The sequence below is a fragment of the Zootoca vivipara genome, chromosome 13, assembly GCF_965207765.1.
Source record: "Zootoca vivipara chromosome 13, rZooViv2.hap1.1, whole genome shotgun sequence".
Classification (NCBI taxonomy): domain Eukaryota; kingdom Metazoa; phylum Chordata; class Lepidosauria; order Squamata; family Lacertidae; genus Zootoca; species Zootoca vivipara.
Genome location: NC_142596.1, coordinates 36319673 through 36336582, shown reverse-complemented (window position 1 = coordinate 36336582; position 16910 = coordinate 36319673). Strand labels below are relative to the sequence as shown.

The 16910-nt window shown below is 45.2% G+C and overlaps 1 protein-coding gene across 7 annotated transcripts; it reads left to right on the top strand.

Moving 5' to 3' along the window:
• The first annotated feature begins 657 nt into the window (after positions 1-657).
• VRK3 (VRK serine/threonine kinase 3) lies at positions 658-15948 on the top strand. Of its 7 annotated transcripts, none has more exons than XM_088656566.1 (14): positions 658-825; positions 2736-2863; positions 5008-5154; positions 5464-5610; positions 7033-7085; positions 8110-8176; positions 9378-9462; positions 10028-10130; positions 11527-11619; positions 12099-12231; positions 13750-13870; positions 14696-14754; positions 15024-15172; positions 15455-15948. In XM_088656566.1, the coding sequence occupies exons 2-13, from the start codon at positions 2737-2739 to the stop codon at positions 15170-15172; spliced, it is 1284 nt and encodes a 427-aa protein (XP_088512692.1). In that variant the 5' UTR covers positions 658-825; position 2736; the 3' UTR covers positions 15455-15948. The 7 variants fall into 7 exon arrangements, with proteins under 7 accessions (XP_088512692.1, XP_088512688.1, XP_088512687.1 ...); XM_088656562.1 differs by having other exon boundaries at positions 800-979; positions 5464-5586; XM_088656561.1 differs by having other exon boundaries at positions 800-979.
• The last annotated feature ends 962 nt before the right edge of the window (positions 15949-16910 follow it).

Sequence of the window (16910 nt, the reverse complement as noted above, 5' to 3'; positions counted from 1 at the left end):
CAGTACGTTTCCGAGCACAGTTCAAAGTGTTGGTGCTGACCTTTAAAGCCCTAAATGGCCTCGGTCCAGTATACCTGAAGGAGCGTCTCCACCTCCATCGTTCTGCCCAGACACTGAGGTCCAGCACCGAGGGCCTTCTGGCGGTTCCCAAGTTGCGAGAAGCCAAGTTGCAGGGAACTAGACAGAGGGCCTTCTCGGTAGTGGCGCCCCCCGCCCTGTGGAACGCCCTCCCATCAGATGTCAAAGAGGAAAACAACTACCAGACTTTTAGAAGACATCTGAAGGCAGCCCTGTTTAGGGAGGCTTTTAATGTTTAATAGATCACTGTTTTATTTTTCTGTTGGAAGCCTTCCAGAGTGGCTGGGGAAACCCAGCCAGATGGGCGGGGTATAAATATTATTATTATTATTATTATTATTATTATTATTATTATTATTATTATTATTAAACTATGGGTGTTGTGCCAGAGCGGGAAACAAATCCCCCCCCGCCCCTTTTGCTGGACTCCTGTCATCAACATACACTGCTTTTCTTTCGGATATCTTAGCATATTTCTTGCCCACCTAGAAATACAATAATCCCCAGATTTTGTTTTAATTTCCTGGTGCCCCCACTGAGTAAAACACGCGTAAAAGATTGGTGGCGCTTGATGAATATGAACAAGGGGGGATTAAGCGCCACAGGTATGAACCGGCGGGGCAGGTTCTGAAAGCGGTCCCTGTGGGATGGAGAGCTGAGCCGCGTGAGGGCGTCGCTGGAGGCGGCCTGTCAGGAGAAAGATTCGCGGAGGCGCTTCCGTGAGGTCGGCGGGCCGGGCAGGACGAGGTAACGGGCTTCCTTCTTCCCAGGCAGGCCGGAGGCCCACTGGAAGCGACATGAACAGGTTTGGCAAAGGACGCAAGAGGCCGGAGGTCGAAGAGGGAGACGCCTCCGTTGCCGCTGTTGCTGCAGCCCACAAGCGGGAGAAGGCCGGCGCTGGGTGGGTACGAAGGCGAGCAGCCGCGGTGAGCCGAAGAAGCTCCGTGTGTGGCCCAGCATGGCCGCCGCCGCCGCCGCCGCCGCAGTTGCGTGTTTATGCGAGAGGCGCCGCGTTAGTTTCTTGCAGCCGGAAAAGCCCGGTACTGTAGTAGCAACGTTACTCCCAGAATAAGACATCGATGTTTTCTATAACATCCATATGACGTATATTGCTTTCACAGAGAATCCTGGGAGTTGTAGTTTTCCCCAACCCAACAAGAGTTACAGTTCCCAGCACCCTTAAACCAAGCGCCGGTTTTTTTGGGGGGGGGGGGGAGCCATGAGCTTTAGTTGTCCTTAGATCGTGTGTGGTGTGGATCTGCAGGGGGCTGCCCCCGGGATCTTCGATCTGTTTTTATTTGAAACAAATAAAAATAAAATAAAAGAGGAGCCGTCTCTCGCAGAATTCGTGGTGGCTCAAAATGCCTCCCGGCGAGGAGGATTGTGAGTTCCTGATAAGGGAGGGGAAGTGACTTCAGGAAACAGGGTCACTTGGATCCGAAAGCGAGGGTGGCCACCTCATAACGTTTCTTAACGTGTAATATTTATATGCTGTGTTTCTTTAAAAAAAAAAGGAGAAGGTAAGCCAGGTTACTCTTGTTTCTTTTCTTTTTTTAAAAAAGCACACTTCCTGTGTTTCGTTGCCCCTTTAAAATGTCGGTTTTGAAACCAAAAATGGAACTTTAGTGAAATGTGTTTGGGCGCACAGTACTGCCTTTACCTTGCCCCGCAATTTAAATAAAATAAAATGGCTCACTATATATATAGAGAGAGAGACAGTGTGTGTGTGTGTGTGTATTAAAAAACAGCTTCCAAAAACATGGACTGTCTGTCTTGGTTCTTCCCCACCTAGGGTTGCCAGACTCAATAGTGGACAGGACTTCCGTGCCTTTAAGTGCCCTGCTCTCTTTTGAGTCTGGAAACCTTAAAGAGAAACCAGCAGACCCTTTGTCTAATTTCCAAGCAAAGGGTCTGCTGGTTTCTCTTTAAGGTTTCCAGACTCAAAAGAGAGCAGGGCAATTAAAGGCACAGAAGTCCTGTCCACTATTGAGTCTGGCAACCCTATCCCCACCCCCTTAGCTGCCATTGCAGCTTTAAAAGTTTTTAAAGAGCAAGTGTGGTGTAAAGGTTAGAGTGTCAAGACCAGGACATGGGTCAAATCCCCACTCAGCCTGGGTGATCTTGGGGCACTCACTCAACCTAACCTGCCTCACAGGATTATTGCAGGGATTAAATGAGGAGTACAGTAGGTGAACTATGTGAACTAAGATGGAATATTAAATAAGTTTAGGGGCCTTGGGTTATTTTATTAATTGCACGTCTTTCTCATTTCTACTCTAAGGTACTTAAGATATGCGTGTGTTTCTACCTGGTCTCTCTCTCTCTCTCTCTCTCTCTCTCTCTCTCTCTCTCTCTCTCTCTCTCTCTCTCGTTCTCTCTCTCTCTCACACACACACAAGCCCAAAGGACACACACACACACAGGTATTTTGTTAGCTGCTGCTTTCCCCGCTCCTTTTTACCACATGAAGATTAATCACTTGCTCTTATAAATTGCCTTTGGAGTTTTATATAGTACTGGTAGGTAAATTGTGCCCTATCAAAATATTCACTGATTCAACAACCAAATCCAAATTATGAATATTACTTTCCAGTTTTGAGGCTTGCAGATATTTATGTCTACCCACTCCCCTCTTCCCTCTCCCACTGTTTTTCTAGAATGGTCAATTTTTGCCCGCAGTGTGGACAGAGGGTTGAGGCATCCTTTAACTTTTGTGCCTCCTGCGGGGCCAGACTTCCTGCAGAAGAAGAGGGCATGCAGATCATTCCAACTTCTTCAATGAAAGGTAGGAATGTTTAGTCAAATGTGGCAGCTGACAAACATTACCTATCTGATGACCCAGCTGAAAGTGCTTTGAGGCTAGACCTCCTAACTTATTGTTCCTATTTAACATGAAGCACATTTACTAGCCAGGGAGAGTGGATGGCACAAAAAGGAGATGTAAACCCATATAGTGAGTGATGTTTGAATCTAAGACACTGATCTCTGTATTACCGTAGGCCTGATTTTGTTAGGAATTCACTGCCTGCCAGTCCACCCCTTCACCCAACACCTGTCAAGTGGAAATAGTTGCAGGGAAGTTAATTATGAGCATGGCATTTTCTCACCCAGTAATGAACATGGGTCCCTGTTAGCTTTGGAGAGATGGAGGTTAAGGGCCAGAACCATTCAGGGATCATAGACAGGAATGGTAAACAGGGCCCAGCTCCAGCTTTTGGAGCCTTCCATCACCTTTCAGATTTTGCTTATTTAAGGGCAGCTGGGACTGTTATGGCAGCGCTAAGCAGACTTTGCTCAGTACCGCTGCCAGGCTGCCTTCCCTGCCCTGCCACCCATGCCCCTTTCTCAAGCAGGTAGTTTGTCTCCTGTGTGGTAGCTCAGCAACAATGCCAGGGGGAGCTCCAATCTGTCTGCTTGAACTTGCATCCATTATAGGCCTATACACACATCAAAAGTGGAGGCAGTGTAACTAAGATGATGGGGTCAGCAAGTGTGGGTTTGTGACCGAAAGATTTGTTTGTTGCTGCTGCCAAGCCATCCCCCAGTTCCCACAGGCTGCCGCCATGGGGTGACAGGAGACCAGCTGGTTTACTATAGCAGCAGCAGGGCAGTATATTCCTGGGTATGGCATATTGTCCAAATATTGTAAAAAGATATTTAGCCAAATTTCTATACCACTTAATTGTAAAAAAGCAAAAAAAAAAAAAAGAACACAGTGGTTTATAAAGATTTTTTTAAATTGAAGTTCTTAATAGAAAGTTAAAACTGGTATTTAAAAGCATTCCAAAAGTTATTAAAATCAGTGGTAAGCTAAAACAAGATTAAAACGCATGCCACCTTTTACATGTCTTGATAGGGATGCCTAAACAAAAATGTTTAAGCAGGTGCCAAAGATAGTACAAACTCATAGGGTTGCTATACGCCCTCTTTTTCCAGGGCACGTCCTCTTTTTCATGGGTATGTACAATGAGAGTCCATGGGCCTCACAAGGGGGGTACAGGGGGTTCGGTGCACCCCAGGTGTCATGCCTGTGGGTGTGACAAAATCCCCCTTGGGTGGATCAGTGTGGCAGTGCTCACACCCCTGGTGGGTGGATTTTAGTGATTTGCGCGATCGTCATGAAAACCCACCTGCAGATCACGCAAATATGCCCGGTGATCAGCCTGGCACCTCCCGGCGGGCGGGGGTGCCAGCGCCATCCGCCGATCATGCAAATCCAACCGCTGATCATGCAAATCCACCTGGCGGCCAGGCGGATTTGCGTGATCAGCGGGCGGATTTTCACAACGGCGATTGCGCCAATCACGAAAATCCACCTGCTGGGAATGCGAGCACCGCCTGCTGGGGGGTGCGAACACCACTCACCAGGGGGTGCCAGCCTGGGAGGCTCCCGTCGCCAGAGCACCCCCCTACAGGCAGCTAGCCCCGGCTGTGAGAGTCATCATAGCGATCCATAGTTAAAAGCAGAAGTCGGCAGATGTGTCCTCTAATTTGCTCTTCAAAATATGGCCTCCCTAGAGCAGGTGCCTGTCTAATGTCAATAGGCAGGGAGTTCCAAAGCATAGAAGGTGTCATACTAAAAGATCAATTTTATACAAGTGTGGAACGGGTATTATGTGGTACCTGTAACAGTATTTATATAATCTATTTATTTATTAAAAATATTTATATACCACTGTATCATAAAAATATATCACAGCTGTTTACAGCAATATAAAAACATTAAACCAGTTCTGCAGATTGAAGCAATGAAAGATAAGGTGAACTCGCAAACAGACTGGTCCCAAGCTGTTAGAGGCTTTACACAGGAATAGCAACACCTTGAATTTGGCCTGGTAACAAATAAGCAACCAGTGCAGTTCTATGAGTAGAGGCAGTTGGCCTGCCTGTAAACACTTTTGTTGTTCTGACAGTGCTACCTTTTATCAGGGCTAAGCCAGGAAGACCAGGATCACCTGCCAAGGTCTCCTGCAAAGAAAAAGGCAGAAATATTGCCAGACAAAGGAAACGCTTCTTCTGCAAATAAACGGAGCTGGTCACCTTCAGTATCACCTACTAAATCACCAAAGGCAAAAGGTGAGGATCTTAGCTCTGTATATGGTTGTATTTGCTGATGATTCCGGGTGGGTGGCTGGCTGGCTTTGAATTTTTGCACAAACTCCTATTGTGCTTCTCTTTCTGTATTATCTTGTTTAAAACCCATTGCTATCACAATGCTAACCATTTTCATGAAATTTGCCCCCAAAACTAGTTTTTCTAGTTTACACTCATCCCAATATTGGGGCAAACGGAGCAATATTGGGGGCAGAGTGAGTCCCCACTCTGAATTCCTAGCACAGTGGGGTACAAATCTAAGTAAGAAATATTTGTGTCTCTCTTGTAAAGCAAAGCCCAGCTACCGAATGCCCAGGAAGGACAGGAGTGCCACCGTGAGACCTCTCCCAGAGGGTGAGATCCTAACAGACTTGAACAACGAGCAATGGAAGCTTGGGAAACTTCTGAGCGAGGGTGACTATGGACTGATGTATGAAGGTACAATATGTGCTTGCATGGTATTACATTCTGGAGAGAATGCAACCACCTCTTCTGTGTCCTACTTTATTAAGGAAAATCTGCCCTTAAGGTGTTTTTTTTAAAGGGCTATATCTGCTCCTATAGGGACCCAGGTGGCGCTGTGGGTTAAACCACAGAGTCTAGGGCTTGCCAGTCAGAAGGTCGGCAGTTCGAATCCCTGTGACGGGGTGAGCTCCCGTTGCTTGGTCCCAGCTCCTGCCCATCTAGCAGTTCGAAAGCACATCAAAGTGCAAGTAGATAAATAGGGACCGCTCCGGCGGTAAGGTAAACGGCGTTTCCGTGCGCTGCTCTGGTTTGCCAGGAGCAGCTTTGTCATGCTGGCCACATGACCCGGAAGCTGTCTGCGGACAAACACTGGCTCCCTCGGCCCATAGAGCGAGATGAGCGCTGCAACCCCAGAGTCGGACACGACTAGACCTGATGGTCAGGGGCCCCTTTACCTTTACCTTTATCTGCTCCTATAGATAAATCAAATCAAGTGGCAACAGGAACAAAATAGAAAAAGAGTGGCAGAAAAAACAGCAAAAATAAAACACTGACTAAAACTGCCTAGTAAGTTTTCAGCAAATAAAATCTATATCCCAATTTATTTAATGGTCTTTTCCTGGTTTCTCAAACTGTAAGTCTGTCATAACCATATTTTCATAATCTGTCATTCATAATCTGTCTTAACTGTCAACATAGCTCAACAAGTTGTGTGTCGTCATCCCCCCAAATGCTGTATGTATGCTGAGCTGCTGACACCACTATCTCTGATCTGTGCTAACCATTTCCTAGAATTCTTTGCTGTGGTTGCAGTGGACATACAAAGGTTGTGTCCAAAGGGTGCAGTGTTGGCTTTGTTGTCCAGATCTGCTCCTTGCTCAGTATATTTAAGTGTTCTGATACCTATTGTTTCCGAGGTGGTAAAGGTAAAGGGACCCCTGACTGTTAGGTCCAGTCACAGATGACTCTGGGGTTGCGGCGCTCATTTCACTTTACTGGCTGAGGGAACCGGCGTACAGCTTCCGGGTCATGTGGCCAGCATGACTAAGCCACTTCTGGCTAACCAGAGCAGCTCATGGAAATGCCGTTTACCTTCCCGCCAGAGCGGTACCTATTATCTACTTGCACTTTGACATGCTTTTGAACTGCTAGGTTGGCAGGAGCTGGGACTGAGCAATGAGAGCTCACCCCATCGCGGGGATTCAAACCACCGACCTTCTGATTGTCAAGCCCTAGGTTCTGTGGCTTAGACCACAGCGCCACCCGTGTCCCCTTCTGAGGTGGTACTGTATCAATATAACAAGAGTGAAATAAAGTTAACCTAATGGCCTTCATATAGTAGGTGCAGATCTCCTGGGTTACCTATTAACCTTAATTTATTCCATCCTTTCACAGCAATGTGTGCATCTGAAGCTTGCCGTTCCCAGCGGAGATACTCCCTCAAACTTGTGAGTTCAACTCTCTGTGTTAGGTGTATCATAGATCATTCTATGTGCTGGAACTGGGATCTGAGCTTGGCAAGATGCAGGTCAAAGGTACAACAAGGCAAACACAGCAGGAGGACTTGGAGCTTGTCTCTTCCAAAGAGTTCCAGTAATCAGTGACACAAAGAAGGACTTGAAGTATGAAATCACACATAGAGGAAGCAGGAGCATCCAGATTCTTTGTGCTTTAGAAGAAGAATTCACAGTCTTTTCTTGAGAACAGGACAAGGTACAGAGAGAGGCTGCTAAGCCTAGAATGGCAACAGAAGTAGGATACTGGGTGCTAGGTGATGCCCAACGCTGGTCATGCTCAAACTAGAGCTATTGAAATTAATGAGTAGATTGGTTTCAATGTGTCTTCTCTGAGTTTGGCTAACATTGGCTATCTCACGATGGTTGAAGTGGTAGGAGCTGTGTGTAAGGCATAGTAGCTTCATTCTGTGACCATCAGGGGTGTCTCCCCAAGGCCCTCTGTTATTTCAAAATACCCACCAGAGCCTTAACATTTTTATATTTTCCTATCTATAAGGATTGACAACTTTCTTTAAAAAGGAAAAACCACCACTCATACACAAAAGAAAAACACACAGGGTTGTATCCAAGTTCTCCTCTGAGTAGATCCATGAAATTGATGGGTTATGTCCATTGATTTCAGTGTGTCTCAGTAGGACTAGCATTGAATACAACCCAAATTTTATTTCTAATGCTTGTCACATGTGGGTTTGTATAATACTAACTGCACTGGTCATTGGCTGTGGTTTATTGGAATGGCCTTCCTGGTCGCATTCTAACTTACTACATCTGCTCCTCTCTGATTTCTCCCATTTGTAAAGTGGAAATGGAATTCTTTACTTGCCTTTGTGAAGTCTATTGAATGTTAGAGAAGCTATGTAAAAAGGGTTGCTTTCACATGGTAATTAAAGTGTAGGGTGGGGAGGGCAGTGAGGCAATAAAAAGAATATCGGTGCCAGTTTCTCTCCCTTTTCAGGATTGCAAAGATGGACGGCTCTTCAATGAACAGAACTTCATGCAGCGAGCTGCTAAGAAAGCCACAGGTAAGAATTGATGAGTCATTAAAGTGACTATACATTTAAAGCTGTATCGTACCACTTTGAGCTGTCATGGCTTTCCCCAAAGAGTCTGGGGAACTGTAGTTTTTTTTCAAGGTTGCTGAAAGTTATTAGGAGACCCCTATTCCCCCACAAAGCTTCTATTCCCAGAGTGATTTTACAGCAAATCCTTCTCCCCAGGGAGCTGGGAATTGCAGCTCTGTGAGAAGAAAAGGGGCCTCCTAACAGTTCTCAGCACCCTTAACAAACGTTGGTGGACGCCGTGACAGTTTAAAGTGGCATGGCACTGGTATTACTTAAACATATAGTGCAGATGGAGACTGTGTCTCAGGAGAGGGACCCAGGGTTCACCAGTGAGTTCTTGGGGTCTGTCTGTTGTTTTTAAATAAAAAAGTAAAGGTAAAGGACCCCTGGACGGTTAAGTCCAGTCAAATTTGACTATGTCTCTGTTTTGCCTTTATCTAAGCCAGGCATCCCCAGACTTCGGCCCTCCAGATGTTTTGGACTACAGTCCCCATCATCCCTGACCACTGGTCCTGTTAGCTAGGGATCATGGGAGTTGTAGGCCAAAACATCTGGAGGGCCACAGTTTGGGGATGCCTGATCTAAGCCTTGTGAAGAAGTGATGCCTTTTCCCAAGGCTCTTGAGGAGGACCCTTGGAGCTCTGGCTAGATGAAGAGGTGATGGGACAGCTTGTAGTCAGCCCTAGTCTTAGGAGTGGTGGTCCTGAGGGATGGAGATGAACCCCCTCCCCCCAAAAAAGACGTGTGATGTTTTATTACAGAAATCCCCTAGTCTATTTTCTTGTTACTGTCTTTCTCACTCTCCCTCCACTATTATTAAGGCTTAATAGGCTGATTCTTGAAACTAGTCAGGGCTTTTTTCAGCCTGAATTTGCTGAAACTCAGTTCCTGCACCTCTCAGGTGAGCGCTATTGCCATTATGAGAGAACAAGGGAGGCGTTCATGGTGAGTTCTGCCTCTTTTTCTAGAAAAATAGCACTGGAACTAGCTATGTCTTGAAACAGGGAGGGGCACTCTCTCCCACACTGTGCATAACACCATCCTGATTAACATAGCCCTGACCTCTGGAGTGAGTGGAAGGAGGCAACATGGACAAGGAAATCACTGCAACCTATGAACTTAACAGAAGTAAGACCAATGTTCTCTCTGTCTCTCTTTGTAGTGGAGAAGTGGAAGAAACAGCATTCAGTACCATTGCTGGGGATCCCTAATTGCGTTGGTTTTGGCCTCCACAATAGTAACTACAGGTTAGGAAGCTTTTCCAAGGGAACTCCTGTAAGCCATCTTTCCCTCTACTGCCCAAATCCTTTCTCTGTGCTATGCTCTCTCATCTTACTTTCACCATCAATGTTGCCTTTTTCCTTTGGCTTTCTTTTGTACTGTTGCTGAACCCATTTTCTTTATTCAATTGCTATTCTATTTTCCCAGAAGAGCAGATTAGACATTGATTTTATTATTTTAACAGTTGCTCCAGAGCCTCTTTTTTGTGCTTTTGCCTTTCTTTGTCGGTCTACCTCCTGCTTTGAATTCTTCTACTTAAGCGTTCTGGTAGTATTGCATTTTGAATATGCTAGCTTAGGGAGTGTGGTCATGATCATAGTGCTCAGTAAGATGAGCTGAAAGAAACTGAATTCCTCCCATTCCATACATATCCTGATTACTGGTAGTTCTTGTTGTCCACAGATCTAAAGAGGAGTTAGTTTATACTGTATACAGATGGAGGGGTGGGGACTAGAGATTTGACAATAGTGGATGCAAACCTCTAACAAATAGCACAGTTCACATGCTGCGGTGTTATCTCTTGACTGGCAGGTTCCTGGTCTTCTCTTATCTGGGCCGCTCCCTTCAGTCCATCCTGGATGACTGTGAAAACAAGATGACGGAGAAAGCAGCCTTGCAGCTTGCAATTAGACTGGTATGAAATGTCCAAAAGGAGAATGGATGAAAAGGAATCTTCTCAAAAAGTCTCTTTGTAAAACAGAAGCTTTTTTGCCACTGCTGTCCAGCTTTGGGCCCAGGGACCTATGGGTGGTTGCCATGCTTCAACAAGAATAACCTGTAGAGTAGTTTCATTCCTTTCATCCTTGATCAAAGCTATGCTTTTAAGTAGAAATAATACAGTGCTGCTGTATTTAAATCAGACAGTTGTCCCCCTCCGTCATTCTTGCAAAGTGGCCTTGCAAGGATGAGATTTGCGTCAGAAGTGGTGCAGCAGATGGTGCTTAACCCTTTCCCACCCAGTTCATTTACTCCTCGTACTTTCTTCCCTACCAAGTGGCTTTTCTACCAAGTGCCCTGCAGAGTTCTAAGCCAGTGTTTCCAAGATGAGCAAAGTTCTGGAAACTGAAGAGGGGAGCCGCAAACAACTGGATGACAGGAAAAGAATCTTGCACAACAGCCCACCCTTCTCCTTTAGAGGATGAAGGTTTTACTTCTCTCTCTTGGTCTGGTAGATGGAACCATTAATATTAGCCTCAATTATCTCCTCCTCCCTGCCAGAGTCCCCACCCATTTTCCAGTTCTGCCTGCTCATTCACTATCCACAAGCCCCTTTTTTCTGCTTTTGCTCCTCTCCCATTTGTACCCAGGCAGGGTTGAGTTTTGGATTGCATAGCCAACATCATGTTCCTCCTTCAAAGATTCGGGTTATTCTCAAATGTTTCTCCTTTCTCCTCAGAGGAGGGGGGCTTTGAAGCCAAGGGCCTACTTCAGGAGCTTGACTCCTAGGTCAAGCAAGATGGGAGGAAGCAGACCCTATGAAGCAAAGGCGGCTGCTCTGCGAGAGTAGCTGCCACCTGCAGTTGTGGAGAGAAGGAACCAGAAGATACAGTAACTCTGCCAGGCAGAGTGTTAAATCTGGTAAACACTAATCGAAATGAACCCCTTCCTGAAGGTGTTTTGCAGGGGAGAAGCCTCTGTGAGTTTAATGTTGCATGTGGCTGTGTTGTCACATTTAAGCTTGGTCCTCAGAACTGCAAATTAGCATGACTAGATTGCAGTGCTGTGCAGGATCTTTCTCGGGTTGTTTGCACAGTAGGGTTTGGGTTATTATCTCCAATCCTTACAGAGCTGCACTTTGCACTATGTGGCATGATCAGCTCTGTGCCTATGGATTTTAGGAGTACAGTCCTCTATGAACAGACATAGAGTGGCTTATGCTATGTGAACGTTTCGGCTGTGCTTTTCCAGAGGCTATATGGCAAACATCCATGTGCCATCACCAGCAGAAAATACTCTGGTTAGGAGTAACCCTGAGAAATGCAGGCATTCCTGGGGTGTCATTTTTCCTCTGCCTTCAATTTTGTCTTTAGGTGGATGTTCTGGAGTTCCTCCATGAGAATGAGTATACCCATGGGAACATCACTGCTCAGCACATATATGTGAATCCAGCTGACCTTGCTGCGGTAAGGAATGGAGCAGGGATGGACAAGGAATGTGTCCTTGCTGAAGGGTGTTCCTTTAGGATAGGAGAACTTAATTTTTGTTCTACAGAGCTCCCCCAAGTATAGACATAAGAGACTCTCGTCCATCCTTCCTGCTAAGAATAGCCAGTCAAAAAAGTTCCTTTTCCTCTCGTCTTGCCTGCAAACCCTTGACTATTGTTCATTCTAGGTTGTGTGAGAGAAGCATGTACTCTCCTTTTACGTTCTTACTGCATAGCATGGAAGGAGGGGTCACTTGGGGAGCAGTGATTCTTATGACTGCACCTTCTGGCTCCATTCATTCTGACCTTGGTGCCTTCCTGGCTGTTGCTTAAGGGCACAAGGCAATTGCAAATGTTGCTGAGTAGCAGATACTAAGGGGTGCTTTGCAAGGCCAGGCTGGTAGATCTTTGTCTTTTTTGCTGTTGGGTCACTCTCTCCTCCTCCTCTTCCTCCCCCAGATCACCCTGGCAGATTACTGCTTTGCTTTCCGGTACAGCCCTGGGGGGAAGCATGTATCTGAATGCCAAGGCAGCAGGACACCCCACGAGGGCACCATAGAGTTCATCAGCATTGATAGCCACAAAGGAGCCGGTGGGTGATAATGTCACACTGTAGAAACAGACTGGGTGGGTAGTACAAGCCATTGTTTTGATTCAGTCTGTGGTCTTTTCTCCTGTGCCCTTGATCATACTTCTCCAGGAGCTGGCCCTTCTCTGACTAACTTGTTGGTCCCTTGCACAAAAGAAGGGCTTCCTTATTCCTGTGGAATAAGGCTCTCCGGTTTGCCTGGCCTTTGGCTTCTCTTCTTAAGAAGCTTTGGGATGACCTGTTTATTGAGCACTCATCTTGCTTCATTTACACTTTGCCTATGGAGAGGGTTCAGCAACACTGGCTTTTTATTGAACTTTCATTCTGATTTGTTTGCGGGAAGGTTAGACAATGTTGCATCAAGCGTTATTCCACACTTTCCAGTGCATTTTGCTGTCACTTTCCTTATCACAAAATGCCCAGGTTTTTTTGGGGGGGGGTTGTTACACATGCTTTTGTGCTTCCTCTAAGCCAGGCTTCCTCAACCTCAGCCCTCCAGATGTTTTGAGACTACAATTCCCATCATCCCTGGCCACTGGTCCTGCTAGCTAGGGATCATGGGAGTTGTAGGCCAAAAACATTCCCCAGGTTGTAGGCCAACCTTCCCCAGCCTGGTACCCTCCAGATGTTTTGGACTTCACTTCCCATTAGCCCCAAACAGAATGGCTCATGGTCAGGAATGGTGCAAGTTGAAGCACAGAAATATTTGGAAGGCAACATATTGCGAGAGGCTGCTCTTGGCAGTCAAGATCATACTTTTCCCCATGGCTACATGCTCTCAGTGATTAATCACTAAGGACTAATTCTAGTTGGCTGGGTTGCAGGCTAGCATATTTAACTTTTGAGGCTATTTCGTTTTTGGTGCATGAGGAAAAATGAAATGTTAAAGTTGGCTTTATGTTCTGACAGCAAGATGCAGCTCATGTATTTTTAAAACTTTGACTTTTCTTGCATTTTAGTCACATCCACACTATACATTAAACCATATTTAAAGCACATAGCTTCCTCCACATAATCCTGGGAACAGTAGTTTATCCCTCGCAGAGCTACAATTCCCGGCACCCTTAAGAAACTACAGTTCCTATGATCATTATGGGGAAGAAATGTGCTTTGTGCTTTGGTGTGGGTGTGATTTTCCTACTTCCTATTGCAAAAAGGATTCTATATTTAGGTAATATGCAAATAAATGTTATCATTTAGTTGCTTGACTGGTATTTTTCACATAGCGAAGGAGATGCAGAGAGATCTTCTTAGGTACAGCCTTTCTTTTGGAGGTGTTGTAAGATTTTATTAATTGCCTGGATACCTTGTTTAGTCGTGTCCGACTCTTCGTGACCCCATGGACCATAGGCAGGTAAAACCCTGAAATAAATAGTGGAAAATTGAAGCACATGCTAAGGCAGTGATTTACTGTGACTGCAGTCCATGTGAGCCACTGTGATTATAAGGCTGTACCACAATTTCTGTACTGTGCTATTGATGTTCCATACTTGGATATGCTTTCTTTTTCTACCCTGTTAGCTCCATCTCGTCGTAGTGATCTTGAGTCTCTGGGTTACTGTCTAGTGAAGTGGCTGTGCAGATGTCTTCCCTGGTCTGAGGACCTTGACTGTCCCTGTGTGGTCATGCAGAAGAAGGAAAGGTGTGTGCTGTGCATGGGAGATGTCCCTGGTTTCGTCATGACCTCCTCTGTCCTTGTTATGTGAAAAAGAAAATTTGTAGTAGATGGGTAAAAGCGGCTAGATTACAACTGCCACCCTTCCTGATTGTTAGCTATGCTGGCTGGGCCCCCGGCAGCATCTGGAAGGCTATAGATTCCCCATTCCTTGTGTTAGGGCTTTCAAACTAGTATTAGTATAGGTTTCCCTTGGTCAGTTGCAACAGTCATCAAGACTAGCCATTGTGAGTTCCCTCACTTGGTATACTGGTGCTTGGGCTCTGACTCCTTGCTGGTCTTATACTCTCCCCTCCTTCACAATCCCAAAGTACCGTATTTACGCAAATCTAATGCGCCATCGGATCTAATGCACACCTGTTTTCAAAACCTTGGAAGTATTTGCTGGCGAATGTAAATGTGCCATCAATCTAATGCACACCCTAATTTCTGCGATGTAATTAGGCCAAAGAAGGTGTGCATTACATTCGAGTAAATACAGTAGTTGGAGAACACATATTGTTCCTTGAAACTGCCATCAAGCTTCATTGTTTTCTAGATTGGCTGACACCCGTGGCTGAAGGCAACAGCAGAGTCTGGTAACTAACTGCTTGACAGCTCCTGTGTCACTTGCAGTGCACAGTCTGGGACAAATATCTCATTTACCCAACGTACAAGATGGGCCCTAGCTTGTGCATCCGTATTTGGGGCATTTTGAGTAGGAGAGAATAAGGATGTCTTTTTATAATTATCAACTCAGCCTTATTTTTCTCTACCTCTTCTTTGAGGGGCTCACCAATTTTTCTGTTGTAGTTACAAAGCAGATGTTATCAAGTCTCCAAGGCTCTCCTTTGACTGGAAATCAAATTCAGGTACGAGCTTCACATTTGCACCCCAGCTTTCTTTTAGGGACTCCCATGTGGCATATGTTACAAGATCTCATTTTCTTTGATGCTTGTGGTTTCGTTATGAGCTCACCATGGTTGCAATGTGGTCACCATGAAGGTTATTGAGCACACAGCCGAGCCAAGTCAGCCACATTTTCAGATGCCAGCTGGGTCAGCAACATGTGGGGATACTGGAATGACTGCTTTGCAGGAGCCAGCTGCTCACATTTGACAACCATGTTGACCTTTTCTAGAAGCCCTGAAGAGCTACCTGCTACAAGTGATGTCCCTGGAATATGAAGAGAAGCCAGACTATGAAGAGCTACGCACTGTCCTGAGGAGGCCTCTTGAGCTGATGAGAACATCTGCCTATGACTCAGTGGATCTCAAGGTGGCACCCTAGGTAAAGTGCTAATACTGGTTTCATTCTCCTCTCTGAGAAAGAACAGGTCGCAACTAGACATGGCAGCGGCAAACCTGTGTGTTGGGTACAAACACCTTGTTTTGTGGTCTGGGTGTTCTACAAAATGTTTAGAGTTGGCCCTTTGCCACAGAGATGCAACCTTGACTGCTTTTAGATGAAAAGCTGATCTGCAAGTTAACAGGCTCCAATAACATAGGAGGTAAACATCGAAGTAATAAATTGCAGCGTAGCAAGAGTAACAAGTCCTTTTGTGCTTTGCAGATCTGAGAAACAGAGAGATGGTGGTGAAGAGAGTCAACCCCACTGGAATATCCCGGAACAGCTGGGAACAAGGAATTTTCCTTATTTTTTCACACCTAACTTTTAGATTGGGGAGGGAAGTGGAATTTCTTGCAGCTGTTTGTTAGGCCTTTGTTGTGACCTTTTATAGAATCAATCCTATCCTGCTGCACAGCACTGAATTCTGGTTACCGTAAATCCTATATACCTATTTTATAGACAACTGCTTGAGCAGTATTTTAAAAAGGTAACCCCCAAGTTGTTTTTTTTTGTGTTTTACCTTGTAAATAGTGATGGCTACTTTGTTTTTGTTTTGTTTGTTTTGAAGGGGGGGGAGGAACTGCAATCTTACATTCATTGTCTTAATTGTGTTTTAATTTTATTTGATTCTAATCTGCCTTGGAGACCTTTTATCAGGTAGAAGGTATTGTAAAGTCTATTAAGAATGTGAAATAAAGATATATATATATTCTGTTGATCTTGTAATCAGCTAACTTGGGTGAGCTTTTGGGTGGTATTTTGTTGTTTTGCTCATGGCAACAAAGCAAGGGTTCTTCTGTAGGAAATATTCAGGAACTAGCATCATATTTCTTTACTGTTCACACATTTCCCTGCTTTGATTCACAAGGAGGGAGGGTGTTCAGTGAAATTATGTAAGGGACTTTTTAATGGCCCTGTGTTCTGCTTTCTAGAACAGAAGCAGCCTTTTCCTCCCTCTCTGGTGCGCAGAAACAGCGTAAAATTTAAAGAGCAGGCACAGCAGGTTTTTAGCTCAATACATAGGCCTGGATTCACAATTTACATAACAGACATACCACCAGCCAGCTGAATGATGCTTCAGCTATCAGTCTTGCCTTCCTAATCGTGCACCAGGCCAGCTTTCTGACTTTTTATTGTTTAATTTAAAATAGCACACTTGATTGCCTGTCAACTTTTTATTTATTTATTAAAAACAGCAAATCCACATATTAAATATATATATATATTGTTGAGGCTATAGGAGGGAGAGGTGTGTTGCTGAGATCCTGGGCGCAAGCCACTAGGGCCTCCAGACAGCCAGTTTTACTTGTTTCAAATTGGATCACACTGCAGACTTGCAAAGCTGATTCCCCCCCCCTCCCAGAGCTTTTTTTTTGGGGGGGGGAGATGAAAAAGTTAGTACTGAAAGTGGTGAGGGTACTTCCAAACTAGCTGCACAGTTTAAAATATCTTAGATCTTTCTTCACCCAGAAGCACCCTGCAAGGATGTGGGAAAGGGCCCAACAGTTGTTCTTTCAGAATAAGTGAGGATATTTTTTTCTGAGATACAGCCAGGACATTCCAGGAGCAACTCATTTCATCTGTTACTCATGATGGGCAGCATCCCTGGTTAGAACTTCAGTTCCGGCTTTGATTCTGAAAAACTAAAAAATAATAATCCTGCAACAATTGTTGTGTG